Source organism: Cyclopterus lumpus, chromosome 9 (assembly GCF_009769545.1).
Source record: "Cyclopterus lumpus isolate fCycLum1 chromosome 9, fCycLum1.pri, whole genome shotgun sequence".
NCBI classification, from domain to species: Eukaryota; Metazoa; Chordata; class Actinopteri; order Perciformes; family Cyclopteridae; genus Cyclopterus; species Cyclopterus lumpus.
This window is the reverse complement of record NC_046974.1, coordinates 21,456,624-21,471,523: the sequence shown is the minus strand read 5'-3', so window position 1 is coordinate 21,471,523 and position 14,900 is coordinate 21,456,624. Positions and strand designations below refer to the sequence as shown.

At 38.1% G+C, this 14,900-nt stretch overlaps 1 protein-coding gene across 1 annotated transcript; it reads left to right on the top strand.

Annotated features, from left to right (window-relative positions):
- The first annotated feature begins 3,274 nt into the window (after positions 1–3,274).
- LOC117736523 (solute carrier family 28 member 3-like) lies at positions 3,275–13,235 on the top strand. Its single transcript, XM_034541915.1, has 17 exons — positions 3,275–3,314; positions 3,899–3,984; positions 4,125–4,216; positions 5,575–5,764; positions 6,437–6,581; positions 6,668–6,781; positions 7,120–7,197; positions 7,613–7,693; positions 7,955–8,035; positions 8,155–8,280; positions 9,287–9,417; positions 10,118–10,286; positions 10,402–10,599; positions 11,007–11,088; positions 11,593–11,691; positions 12,711–12,825; positions 13,053–13,235. The coding sequence occupies exons 2-17, from the start codon at positions 3,911–3,913 to the stop codon at positions 13,168–13,170; spliced, it is 1,893 nt and encodes a 630-aa protein (XP_034397806.1). The 5' UTR covers positions 3,275–3,314; positions 3,899–3,910; the 3' UTR covers positions 13,171–13,235.
- Positions 13,236–14,900: the final 1,665 nt, after the last annotated feature.

Sequence of the window (14,900 nt, the reverse complement as noted above, 5' to 3'; positions counted from 1 at the left end):
TCAAAAATCACCAGACCCTTCCCCGTGTCCTGCGAGAGTCATTTATCTATATAGAGCAGCTCCAGAATTAGTGATACTAAATCAAAACAGATCAGAATTACTATCTGAGAAGAACAATATTATAACTACAAATGGATATAAATGTTTCATTTAATTTGTATAGTTGTTCACCTTTATATTAATAACTGTTTTTATTACATTGGTGTACAGATGCATCACAATCTACTTTTGTTGCATCACAATCTACTTTTGTTGTATCACAATCTACTTTTGTTGTATCACAATCTACTTTTGTTGTATCACAATCTACTTTTGTTGCATCACAATCTACTTTTGTTGTATCACAATCTACTTTTGTTGTATCACAATCTACTTTTGTTGCATCACAATCTACTTTTGTTGTATCACAATCTACTTTTGTTGTATCACAATCTACTTTTGTTGTATCACAATCTACTTTTGTTGCATCACAATCTACTTTTGTTGCATCACAATCTACTTTTGTTGTATCACAATCTACTTTTTTTGCATCATAGAACCATCAAATTATCAAATACTGTGTTAATACTACTTCATTAAGGTTGACACAAAGTAAAGAATTAAAAAAAATTCTCAAGTTCAAACATTTATTGAATACCTTTATGATTTAGTCATGCGGGCCCCTAAAATACACAAAGGAGCATATTTCCTGCTTTACCCCAAAGCTAACAAAGAGATATGGGGTCATGATTGGGACACTAGACATACTGAGTGGATACAAGTAGAAAACGCACTAGTTCTTCCACTAGTGGTGGAAGGGATCATTGTCGATCCGTGATCCACATGGATCCCCCTCACAGTTCGGCACGCGTGTAAACCGCGGATTATTTGAACAGTTTAATGTTGACCATCAATCAAATTCAAGTTTGACTGACGATCGTTATCCAAACATATTCAGTACACTATGTGATCAGGACATCGGCATTCATGCTTTTCTAGTTATCAGAGTAATTCTCTGATAATGTACAGCAGCTTCTATTACATCATTAAAACTAATGGCAATATTTGTTTTAATCTATGCAAATACAATCTGTAATTTCCTTATCATTAAATTGTGTTTTTATGAGGATTAAAAAAAACATTACTATACAAAGTAAAAGGATAACATTTACAATTGTTGATGGTTTACACAAACTTCAGTGGTTGAAATGATTTTTGGGATGGTGGCAAAAAATAATCAAACAACAAAGGAAACAAAAAACATAATCAGGGATCTAAAAGTCATATAGTTTGTTTTGATCCGATCCGTGACTTTGACATGTGATACGATCCGAACCGTGAGTTATGACCATCTTCCGCTTTGCAGTGTTCTTCCTCCTTTGCTGTTTGTTTGGCACATTGTAAACAAACCTCAATCGGACGGAGCCATTTCCATGCTGAGTCCTTGTTTTGTTCTTTTAACATTTCGGCTTCGGCTTGATTGAGTGGATTGCATTCATCAAAGTGGTCAGAGATACTAGTCTTCACTAGAGTCAACGTGTCCTTAGTGGGAAGAAGTCATCTAAAAATAACTGATTGACACTTGCCCTTTTGAACTGGACTCTCCCATGAGAAAAGTTTTTTGGGGAAATCCGTCCGACAAAGTGCAAGACAGATGCCTGGCATTTTGCAACTAAAATGGAGTAATATCTCATTATTACACCTTATTTTCTTAGGATGTTCAGCTTTTATACACAAGCGCGTCAAATTACCTGAAATCTTTGCGAAGTGTTCTTCATTACCAAGGTTATATTCTACTGTAATGTGATGTAATGTCTAATTTCCTATACTTCATAACTCATTGAGAGCTCCCAATGTGTCACCCAATGTCAATACATATTATCATGTGGACTTACATGAACCTATCTTAACCTCTACATACCAGCCATGTGTATGAGAGGCCCATGATACACTAGTGCTCTCTAGTGGCTGCTGTGAAGAACTATGTCTGCAGTGTGTCATTTGCACAAGCTGCATCCATGTTGACACAATACAATATTATCAGGGAGCGTTTCTGTAAAGATAATTCAATTCGGGAAGGAGACAGGGTGAGAACAATTAACTATATTGCAAACACTCAGACAGAGGGGGGATACCGCGGGTCAGACTGCTCCCAAAAACGGACTATTCCTCATTCCCATATTCATTAATGTGCAATCTAAATCCAATGTAACCAATGTGCAATTTAAATAATCTGCGGAATACAATTTGCAACAGCAACAACCATTCAGTCCGACTATATCGTATTTAAGTTTTTTAAGTGTTGTACCTATTTGTTTTACTGTGTGATTGCGTATTAATTGTATTTGTTTTGATCTTGTTTTTCTACTTGTGTTTCTTTCCACTCTGCTGCTGTAATCCAACAAGTTTCCCCGCTGTGGTACAAAAAAATTATTTTTTTATTTTATTTTATCTTGTTGTACATGTACAGACTGTTCTTTCAAGGCTGAGTAAAGGAGAAGAAAGAGGTCATGTCATGCTGACTGGTATTTGGTCAGATTGTGGATGGTTTCGGGTAATAATTATTGCTGCTTCAAAGAACAGCCCCATGCATGACTCAACTTTATACATTAACTTGCATGTGTGTGTGTTTGTGTGTTGAGCAAATCCCTTAATGAACTTTAACTTGATGACAGCTAGACAAGCCATCAGTCAGCCAAACAGAGATAAGTAATTAGTGTGTGTGCTCGTCAGTGCGTTTGTGTGAGAGTAGGCATTTTTTACCCATCTTGTGGGGACATACATTTGAGTACAGTCACATTTCCTTCGTGGACAAAATGCTGATCCCCAAAATGTAAATACAAACATTTTAGGGTGAAGACTTAGTTCAAGGTTAGGGTAAGGGTTAGGATTAGTCTGGTGGCGGTTGAGGTTAGAATGAAGGTAAGTCTTCAGGAAATGAATGAAAGTTAATTTAATGTTACCAAAGTTTATGTAATTGTGAGTGTGTGCTTGCATAAAGACAGGCGGATGTCAATTATTGCAAATGAATAACCTTCTCACACCACATCTCACAAATACATTAGTCTCCTAAAACCAACAAGGTAGCATAAGTTAGTGTGACAGAGTAACAACAACAGAACACAGGGTTACGAAAGGGGAGGAAAAACAATGCAGTGTTGCAGGAGGAGGGAGGCTGGGCGGGGAATAGGACGGGACAGGTGTGCTTTAAAAAAAGACTCCCATTAAGTCTGGCCGGTGTCTGAAAATACGTGAACGCCAAGAGAATGGAGCTGAATGGAATAGAGAGGAAAAGTCAAAAGAGGGGGAGAGACAACAATGCCTTCGAGTCAGAGGTAAGCGGGACTAGTTTCTCAAGCTGTACTGGAATCATACGGTTTCAAAGGAAACATTGGAGAACCCCTGCAGTCAGTATACTGAAGGCATTTTCTATGTGAAAAAAAACAACTTTATTTGTAAGTTTCTTTTTGTTAAAACGACATCTCTCTGCTGTTTTTTTTTTTTACTGAATCCGACAATAAGCTTATGTAATCGAGCAAATGTCAAGGCTAATAACTTTATACCAAGTTTTTGGAATCGCGTTACAATAATTGAAATGCTCAAGGAGCAGCCCACCTCTCACCTGCACAAAGTGTCTTTGTAGGGGAAAAAAGGCTTCAACCAAACACACACCTGTACATGCAGACACATGGCACACACATACACAATGGAAGAAGTTCTCCTTCAACCAGTTTTCCTTTTTGCTCTGAGTAAATACGGGTCCTCGCGCAAGCAACCTTGTGTAAATATATTCCTAATATTATTTATCCTCAAGCTGTGTGTGTGTGTGTGTGTGTGTGTGTGTGTGTGTGTGTGTGTGTGTGTGTGTGTGTGTGTGTGTGTGCGTGCGTGCGTGCGTCCGTGTTTATGTGTGTGACAGGAGCAGGATGAGATGTTTACTGAAGTGGACAGTGCTACCGAAGTTGCAGACGAAGTACACGAAAAGACAGACCATCATGACAAAAGGTTAGGTTTTTGTTTTTGCAAAACACACGTCCCTAATGCCAAATTTGCACAGTTTCTTCTAAATAGGCAGCCTTACACTTGTCCCTTTGTTATAACATTCATGTCTTCTCTCCATATCGTTCTCCCTGGTGTGTGCCTAGCTTGCTAGAGAAGAAATATGAGGCCTTCCAGGGCTATTTGGCAGAGCACAAAGACCAGATCTGCCTGATTGTCAGCCTGGTTATAATGGCAGGTAATATATGGAAATAACTTTTTGTGACTCCTCCATCTGTGCTTTTTCAAATAATAGAATAAAGAAAATTGCAATCACTTTCAAGTAAACCAAATGTGCCATCACTTTGTAAGAACAATGCAAATAAAGTTATATATGTGCACGCTGGCAAAGAAATAGCTTACTGGTACTACAATTAACCTGTTTTGCACTGGATATCTTTTCTAGATAATAACAATAAGTGCAACCTGTGAAAAACTAAACAAATTAAGTTCAAATATTTGGCAATAAAGAGTTTTACACTGCATACATTTTCAAAACAATAAGGTGCAACCTGTGCAAAACAGAATTAGTGCAGATATGTGTCAAGTTTAGTATTAGTGGCTGCAATTAGTCTGCTTTCCACTACAAATCTTTTTGTAACCAGTGGTTATGGTTAGGTTCATGTTGGGGTAACCAGTGGTTATGGTTAGTTTCATGTTGGGGTAACCAGTGGTTATGGTTAGGTTCATGTTCAGGTTCAAACAACATCTCTACCATTCCCACCATTGTGGAATTTGACTTAAATGTTTTGTTCATTTTCAATATTTGTGATGTTCCAAAGTTGATTTTGCAGACCACTGGTTTAGCCAAAGAATTTCTTCCTACAAATGTTGGACCTCTTAATACGTATTTTTGGGGATTCATCAACCACTAACCCTGTACTTTTGAGACTTATGTGATTGCACCATTCTCAAGCTAATATAATCGCCTGTTTGCTGAAATAGATATAATGCAATGAAAATTAGTTGCATTCATATCTTAAACGTGCAATGTGTAGGATGTGGCGGCATCTAGGGTTGAGGTTTCAGGTTGCAACCAACTGAAACCTCTCCTGTGCTCCACGGGTGAAAGAGAACTACGGTGGCCGACTCGAAAACACGACAACCGGTGTTTGGTTTGCCCCTCCTGGGCTACTGTAGAAACATGGCGATGCAAGATAGCAGTCTTTTTGAAGAGGACCCTCTCAGTATGTACCGGTAATTACAAATGCTTCATTCTGAGGTAACGAAAAACACAAAGATTAAAAAAATAACTGAAATGAAGGACAATGAAATGTGAAATGATCGTGTTGATTGGTGTTAACAAGACTTCAGACTTCGTGTTTTACATGTGTGCATTTTCAAAGGGCTATCATTACCATCAGCGTTGCAGATACTTGTCAGGTCGTATTTCTCTGTGTCACGCACCAGTAATTTCAGGGCTCACATTAAATACACTTCCTGCTGTCTATTTAACTGGAGGAACTAAAGCGAAACGTAAATGAAAAGATTTCTCATTGAATAAAATGGTGTCCGCTCTGTGGGATATCATTCATATTAATACTCAATTTGTTTCAGGCTTCGTTGCCATAGTGATAGCGGCATGTGTCCTGAACTTCAACCGAGCTGTCGAGATGGTGGTCATCTCCTTGGTAACCGTACTCTTCCTGGCCTGGGATTGGATGATGAAATGCTATGGCGACTGGGTGTGGAAGGAGCTCTCTCCGATCAGAGACGTTCTCCACAGAAACTGGTTTTGGATCAGATGGTGAGAAATGGTTTGTTTCAGTTTCCCGACCCTGGTGTGCACCTTCCTGATCAAGAGACGGGTGGAGGCTCACTGGTCTTTAAAGGATGCTGCAAAAAGCCTTTGTGGAGTCAGTGTACTAAGAATCCTCCTTGGTATCTGTAACTAATGTAAATAATGTGCAAGACAGTTCAGGCTCGTCTCCTGGCAACGAAGATGTCCTCAAACTGAAGTTCATTGTTCGTTAAATCCGTATGAGCGCTGAATGCAAACAGGGCCGGATAAAGAAAACAAGAGCAGTCGATGGCAAGTGAAGTGTAAGAAGAACTGCTGTGAGCTACAGTGACTGCACCCGTTCAAGGGCACCACCTCAGTAAAAAGGTGAAGCAATCACACAATTTAGACTATGAAAACTGGTATAACAATATAACAGGAATGTAACAGCTGGGTTAAATGAACATGTAACTAATGGGGTTAAAGCCTCTCAACTTTCACCCACCTCAAGGAGTTTGAGCTACCTCCCCCCGGTGACCTCTACAGGATGCTCGTCAGTCTCAAGTTACCGTGAAAGTTTTTTTTAGTCATCCTGTAACTTCTTTACAACATACTGGCCTTTGTCTTTGCCAATATATACAACACATATTCCTCAGTCAGTTTCTCTCACCTTGTGGGCCCCTCTTTCTGCCTCTCCAGGATAGTGTGCGTGTCCCTGCTGGGCGCCGTGGTGGGCTGGCTGGCTCTGGACACAGCCAAGCGAGGGACCAGACAGTTTATGTCTTTCTTTGGTTTGCTGCTCCTCATCTTCTTCATGTTGATGTTCTCAAAACACCCATTCAGGGTAAAGGATGCACACACACACACACACACACACACACACACATACACACACATTACTTGTTCATGTATTGTACACGTGTGTTGCAGTGGTGTTGGCAAACTTTGTTATGCGGGATCGCGCTACAGTTTGTCTTCGGTCTGCTGATCCTCAGGAGCCCTTTTGGATTAGTTGGAATTGAATGGCTCGGAAAAAAAGCAGAGGTAGACACACACATCTTGATGTTTCCTTTCTCTCTTTCCGTATTTAATTGTTTCCTTCTTTTTCTTCCTAATTTCCTTATTTTTAAATTTGTGTCCTCATTGTAATTTTTTTGTCCTTGTTTCCTACTTTCTATTGTTTTCTCCTTTTGTTTCCTTGTTTCATTTCCTTTTCTGTTTCCTTGTTTTCTTCTTTTGTTTCTATCTTATTTTTCTTTGTGTCCTTATTTTGCACTGAAACATTCACAAACATACCTGCTGCATCTGTACTTACCAAAGATACAATCAATTATTTCAACGTTTTCTGTTCTAATATTCACAATTAAAAATCTCCTCCATAGACATTTATGTCATTCGCAGATGCTGGGTCTAAGTTTGTGTTTGGTCCCAATTATATAGACCACTTCTTCGTCTTCAAGGTATCACACACAAACCTACATGATGCTCACAGACACACACACACACACTGAGTGAATGACTGAATCAAGCAACAGTAAAATCATGACAGTGACAAGAATTAAAAAGTAATGTGTTTACATGGACATTAGTACCCAATTGCATGTGTTTGGTCATGTTAACATCATATCCTTCTTAAAGAAACCATTTTTTAATAATGTTCAGTGTGCAGGTTTTTAGCAACAGTAGCAGTTAGTCAGTCAAACAAAAAATATGATAATAAAAAATGAAATGACTCATAAATGTCATATTCTGAATTTGGTCAGAACCAAGAAGAGACTCAGGGTACTAGTGTGCATACAATCATACTCAATCATACAAAGGATGATGATGATGATGATGATGATGATGATATTGATGACTGTGGACTCTCTCCAGGTGATGCCTATATTGGTTTTTATAAGCTCTGTCATCTCCATCCTCTTCTACGTTGGCTTCATGCCCTGGCTTGTTGGCAAGGTGAGGAAGTGGCAGGATCAAGTGCATGAACTGAAAGAAATATTTAATGGCAAATCAATTATTACATACCATTTATATCTAAAGCTCCTTTTATGTAAGAAATACAGTTTAAAGAATAAAAGACAGATAATTACTGGTCAAAGTAACTCAAAATGAGCACAATGACATGATGAGGACGATGATTTTTTTTATTTCTAATATTGTAATTTTCTACAGTTCAGTTAGTTTCTACCTTTCCTTTGATTTTCTGTCTTTTCACAGATTGGATTCATAATGCAGGTTACCATGGCAACATCACCAGCAGAATCAACGGCTGCTGCTGGAAACCTATTCTTGGGACAGGTAAACAACAGTTTAAACAAGAAACATCAAACATCAAGCAAATCACTGATATAATGATATGAATCCGTAAATCCACTAGTCCCAAATAATCCAGTATCTTCTTTATCTCTCCTTTTCAGACGGAGTCCCCGCTCTTGATTCGTCCGTACATCAGTGAGCTAACCTGCTCCGAGATCCACGCTGTGATGACAGCGGGCTTTGCCAGCGTCTCTGGTACCGTTTTGGGAGCCTACATCTCCTTTGGGGTGAGGAGGCAGTGCAGGGAGGCAATGCCAGGGATTTACCTGTAAGGTGTGAGTTCATAAGCCAACCCACAACGAACTGTCCAGAGATAAATCAGATCTACAGCATATACAAAGAAATACTTCATCTTATAGCAGGAAATATGAGACATGGTCAGATCATATTAGGTTATGGTGTCAGAATATTCATAACTTGGAACTCCCTAGTTGTGGATATTGTCACCATCTCCCATGTATTCCTACTTGAGCTTCATGCTCTAACTTACATAATAATTATTTTCTGTAAATAATAGCGTTTGAGAAGTAAAAGTAAAAGTTCAAAAATAGCTTCTTCGCATTTATCATATACAAAAAGCATCACAACTGTGTTCAATAATGTATTTTGATCATTTTGAAAACCCCAAATAATATTGAGAAGGGATGAGTGTAAAAGGATAGCTTGATCAGATAACCAATCTGACTGCTGCCCTAAGAATGCAACAACTTGCCAATATAAATAAATGCATATTCCTCCTCAGCAGCACATCAACAGATATCTTCAGTTGTTCTCAGTTAATTGTAGTTTTGTAACTGGAAAGCCGATAAATAAGTACAACACGTTTGTGAACCATAATTGAGACATTGAGTTTATAAAACATTGAAACCATTTTCACATATATTATACACATATAAAGTGTATCTTTTTTTTAAACAGTATAAAAAAAGGTAACATCAGGAGAAGGCAAAGACAAAAGATAAGAAGCTAATAAGTAAACTGCAAGGCTATTAAATCATTAATTATTGTAAATTTACCATACATTGACAAATATGTACCCCTCTATCATTTTTTTCTATTTTTCTAAGTTTCATATAAATAAAACAATACAGGACTTGGGGTTGGGGATTTTATTGTCAACTTCAACAGATTGTCGACTGACTTTGACACTTACTAGAGAGTATACATAGGCTCTAACAGGAAGTGAATGATTGACCTCAAAATGTATGTCTATGTATGTTCTTCTCTTTTGAGGTTGACGCAACACACTTGTTGACAGCAACCGCGATGTCCGTTCCAGGCTCCCTGGCCATCGCCAAGACGTTCTGGCCTGAAACAGAGACCCCCAGAGTAACAGCCAGCAATATCCTTCAAATCAAACATGGGTAAGAGATACAAAAGTTTTATTGAAGTATCTCCTATCTTTTTATTTTAAGGCCCTTCCTCCTATGATCAATACCTGAAGCTGTTGCTCAATCTTTTAATCCTCTCCGTCTATCTGCCCTCTTTGTGATAGCTTTGAATTTGTAAGACTTTTTATTTTCCTACTTCAGATTGATTAAAAGCATTGATTACACGTTAGATTCAAGATTCAATGACATCAAACCCCAAAAATTAACCAATAATGAAATAAAGCACTCTTGATTACAAAGGTTAAGTCATAGGCCAAGGAGTCGGACGTTTTTTAGCTCCACAAAACTTCAAACAATGTAAGATACAAATAATTGATTTCAGGGATTCATGGATAATGTATATCATTAACATAACATTTGATGGTTTCACAATGATGTAAAATCCTTTTTTGAAAAAATTGTGCAAAAGCTTGACAGATGAAGATGAAGTTACGTGTTTGGTGTTGTACTAACAGAGGACTGCAACGCATAAAGTCTGGGATAGCAGAATTTGAATAGTATGTAAATGTAAGATTTGTTATCTGCATTGACCTACGCTGAACTTGTGATCATCTCTACTACATCAGCATGTCATCAACACCAGTATGCAGATGACACTGTGCTCTTTTGATAAGCTGCTCTTGAGAGGATTAAGTGTTATATAACCGTTCAAACATTGCCTGTGTCCCCTCAGAGACAGTAAGAACGTGTTTGAGGCGGCATCCCAAGGTGCATCTCTTGCTGCTGGTGCCGTGGCCCACATAGTTGCTAACCTCATAGCCTTCCTGTCCCTGTTGGCTTTTGTTGATGCGGCGCTCTCCTGGCTGGGAGGGATGTTGGATTGTCCGCAGCTCAGCTTCTCGGTGATGAGCCACGACCTGACACTTGAACTGTCCAACATATACTAACTGAAAATATGTTCAAAGATCAACCTGCATAAATGCACTCACTCTTTTCTTCTTTCTGTCTCTCCTTTAGCTCATCTGCTCGTACGTGTTCATGCCTCTTTCCTTCGTGATGGGTGTTTCCTGGGAGGACAGTTTCATTGTTGCTGAACTCATTGGCTTAAAAACATTCATCAATGAATTTATTGCTTATCAGAAGTTGTCGGAATTCATTAAGAGACGGAAAGCAGGAGGCCCAGAATATGTGGGCCATGTAAAGCAGTATATTTCTGTGAGTCTCATTCATAATTGCTTGTGTTCTCTCTCATTTTTTGTTCAGATCATCATCGTGTTTGTCTTTTTTTTATGTTTTAGCATATAATAGGTGACTAATTGGTGCAGTAAGAGAACAGTATGAAGTGGTGTCAGTCATTGTTAGGCCTTTGTGCAAAAAAAAGAAGCTAGTGTGGAAGGGCCTGAAGTCAATATTATTATCTACAATGTTAAAATGTTTAGTTAAACATGTATTAAGGCTTAAGAATTTTCCAATTGCCATCTGTTTTTGCCTCCAACAGCTATATATGAAGAAGGAAACGTAAATAGTGAGAACTATGGTTTATTACAGACATTAGTCTGTTTGGATATTCATAGGATATTTTTTCAAATAATGATTTATACAAATGTGGTTATTTCCATCAGGTCCACTCTGAAACAATTGCCACCTACGCTTTGTGTGGATTTTCCAACTTCGCTTCCATGGGTTTGGCGATTGGACTGCTGTGTGAGTGCCACCTCAGCTGATGATTTAGGATGTAAAAACCTGTTTAAAAGAAAAAACTATGAAACAGATTAGATTCTTCCAAAGATGAACATTCATACGTTTTATTGCCTACAACATGTCAAATTAGAAGTCCGTCCTTGATATACGTACTTTGAAATGAAATCTCTTTGAAGGACAAGATGCATTGCAAAGAGTCCACAAGTGTTAACATTGGAAAGTGTTAGTTAAACATTTCCAAACGTGAGAAAATGCCAGTCAAAAAGCAGCCTGTTATCATTTTATCGTTTCATCGTTTTAACATGAAATTCTACAATTTTTCTCTGCAACCCAGAAAAGCGACTTTCAGTTTGTTGTTTCTTCATTTTAGATATCAAACCTACTTGCATATTGTGAGTACATGTAAAGTATACCTAGTTCATTAATTAATTGTTTGTTACTACGTAGGTACAATTGTGGTTAAAGATTAGCTTTTTGTCATTTAACATAAAGTTGTTATTTTTCCAGCATCCTTGGCCCCAAATAGAAAGACAGACATTTCCAGTTGTGCCCTCAGAGCTCTGATTGCAGGCAGTGTCTCCTGTTTTATGACAGCTTGTATTGCAGGTGACTGTTTACTCTTCTTTGCCTCTTTGACGTTTAGCCACATAGTGTAATTATGGCTGCCTCAATGGACATTGTTTCAGTTTATAACATTATTTTTGTCTTATTTAGTGCTACTCTTAATTCCTCAAGTGGGTCTGTGGCCCATTCAGTAATCCATCCATGCATAAAACATGTATTATACATTACGTACATATTACTTCTATTTTGTGCCCCTTTAAATACAATAGTGCACCACTCAACTCATGGGTTTTAAGTGAGAATGAAAAGTGAGAGACAGCAGAATTCACAATTCAATATCACAGCCCCACTTGGAGGCTGGTTAACATACTATCCATATATATCACTTCAAAATGTTCATGTTGTCCTTTCACTCACTTTTAACGGCTACATAGGAGTTTTTCCAGTTTTATTGTTAGTTAGATTCCTCAGGGGTGAAGGTTTTGTTTCAACATGGTCTGGGAATTCTCCCCTAGGGAATGTTGAGCATTCAACACTTTATTTCCAGCATTAGTTCATTAATTACATTATTTTATGGAGGAAATGTGTTAATTTAATTAGAGGAAAACTCATAATACACACATTCAAAATGACAGGGTTGACAGTAAATTGTCTGTTTTCAATAACATATTACAAAGTATACTGACCATACATAGCCATAACCATAAGTATTTGTTTTATACTTTTTAAAGTAACATTTAATGTCATTTTTATATTTTAATGGTAATATCTGCAATATATTGCAAATAATGCTATTTATATGCAAGTAATGCTACTAATATATTGCAAAAATGATTAGTTATTCCACAATATGTTTAAGGTAAATGGGATTAATACATAACACACATAATACACACATTCTGATTTCAATTTCCATTTTCTATATATGTTAGAATTATTTTATATCTAAATTCATGCTGAAATTATTGGGAGAGAATATCCCAATCCTAGAATATCCGTATATTAGATCCACACAAAATATCCTGTCACTCAAGTGTTCAAGTGCTCTGTGGGTTTTCTAGGTATGTTGTACATCCCTGATCTTCAGTGCCCACATTTCCTGAGCACAGAGTTCATCAATGTCAATGTGACCAGCAGCGTACAACTGGTCACCTGCTGCACACAACTATATAACAGGTTTGTGTGTGTGTGTGTGTGTGTGTGTGTGTGTGTGTGCATGCGTGGTAAAGAACCATATATTTGCTATAATACTATGTAACATCGACCCAGCTGGATGGATATTTTGTGTTATCTCTGTGAATTTATGAATACATCACACACTGCTCTTTAGTATGAATAGGGCTGATGGAGAAGAGGGATGTTGTGATTCAGTGTGTGGGTGTTGGTGTGTGTTTTATTTGCAGTGTGACGGTGTATGAGTCCTGGAACGTGACGTCTGGAGAAGGATTCAGTCAGAGCAGCCTGCAACACTGCTGTGCTCTCACACCCGCCACACACTTCAACTGCAGCCTGGTGCTCTGAATCACCGTGAATACAACAACATACACCTCAATGGTAGTGAGCCCTGTAATGAGTATTTTCTTTGTTTACTGTTTGTATCATACAATTTCAATACACTTTCCCTGCATTGATTTTCGTAAAAATAAATACGTTAGGTCAATAGAAAACATTTGTGTGTGCACGCGTGTGTTGGGGATTTTTTTAATTTATTAATTATAGAGGATTGATTATATGAATCTTATGTTAGTATAATTTTTTATATATATATATACTTATTTATATATATATTATTTGAATTTATTATTAGCAGATAATTAGGGCATTATTGGTTGTATTGATACGTTTCCACTTTTAAGCACTTCTTTTTTTTATATGAAGGCCTTTATTTTGTCTCATTTGTCTTTTTTATGTACATATATGATAGATGTATATATTTGTTTGTTTCCCATCTGCCTGCTGTCATATTCTCTCAAGGATGTCATAGACAAAGAATATTAATATATATTACATAGAATAACACCTGCGTCAGAATCCTTGCCAAGACAAAACTACTAAAACTCCATATTTGATAGACAGGATAAAAACAATACCTGGAATTCAGAGCATCGCGAGTAAAAGCAGAGTTTTGCTTGGCCACTGGAGGTCACTAGTGTCTTCTTTTTACCTTTCGGCAATACATGCCAAGTGCCTGTCAGATTTGTCAAACTGGTTTGACTGGCACAGCGATTGTCCAAGTAACAGGCTCATTAATACTGACAGAAATTATCAGGCCAGACAAAGAGGAGGGTATCAAGAGTTTTCACTTTAACAACAGCATGTGAGACGAATATGCAGTCACAGAGACAGCCGATGACCGTCTCTTCATTAAATCCACCACAAGCTAAAGGTCAGATGGCTCCCTTCTCGGCAGGCAGGAGAGGTGTGTTCACTTGTGTTATTTCCACACACCCACCGAGAGGAAAGATTAGACATCAGCCATCAGACTCTGACACGCAGGACATTTTTTATGCGCCATGTTACCATGTGTCTCTCGTAAAAAGAAAAATCTGTGAGCTATTTTTCATGTTTGTCACCACCATTAAAAGGTCAAGAGGGAAAAGCAATTATGACGTTCCTTTTGAGGTGTGTGTGTGTGTGTGTGTGTGTGTGTGTGTGTGTGTGTGTGTGTGTGTGTGTGTGTGTGTGTGTGTGTGTGTGTGTGTGTGTGTGTGTGTGTGTGTTGTGTGGAAGGGCAAGAACACAAATATTGGGGAAGCTAAAAGAAAGAACAATACATAACAAGGTAGTGACATTTGATCATTGATGTTGCTCAATGCTTTATTGAATGTATTATTATTACATTTATAGACTGGGATTTTGCTGCTAAAAACAAGGGACCTTTTAAATTCTATATAATCTGGTTGGCTAGTGTGTTAGGACCCCTGCCGTTCCTTGCCAATCTGTCTGTCATGTTTGCTAGAGTCTGACCCCTTCTAGCGGTACTACGTTTTTGTTTCAAAAGCATATCTTTTGCTACGAGAGCATCCACACTACTCCGGAGTTCTGAAACCTCAATAACCGCGGCATTTGAAAAAACGCTATCGACACCATGTTGGTTTGACCGCTCTTGGGTCGCCTCAGTGTGTGGACAGGCGGAAACGGGGGCCTTTGGAAACGATGACGTAGACACCTGGTTCTCTACTTGAGTAGGTCTACTACCAGCGGTTAATTCAAAATGGATAACAGATTAGAGGCGTTGCTGACCTAACAGC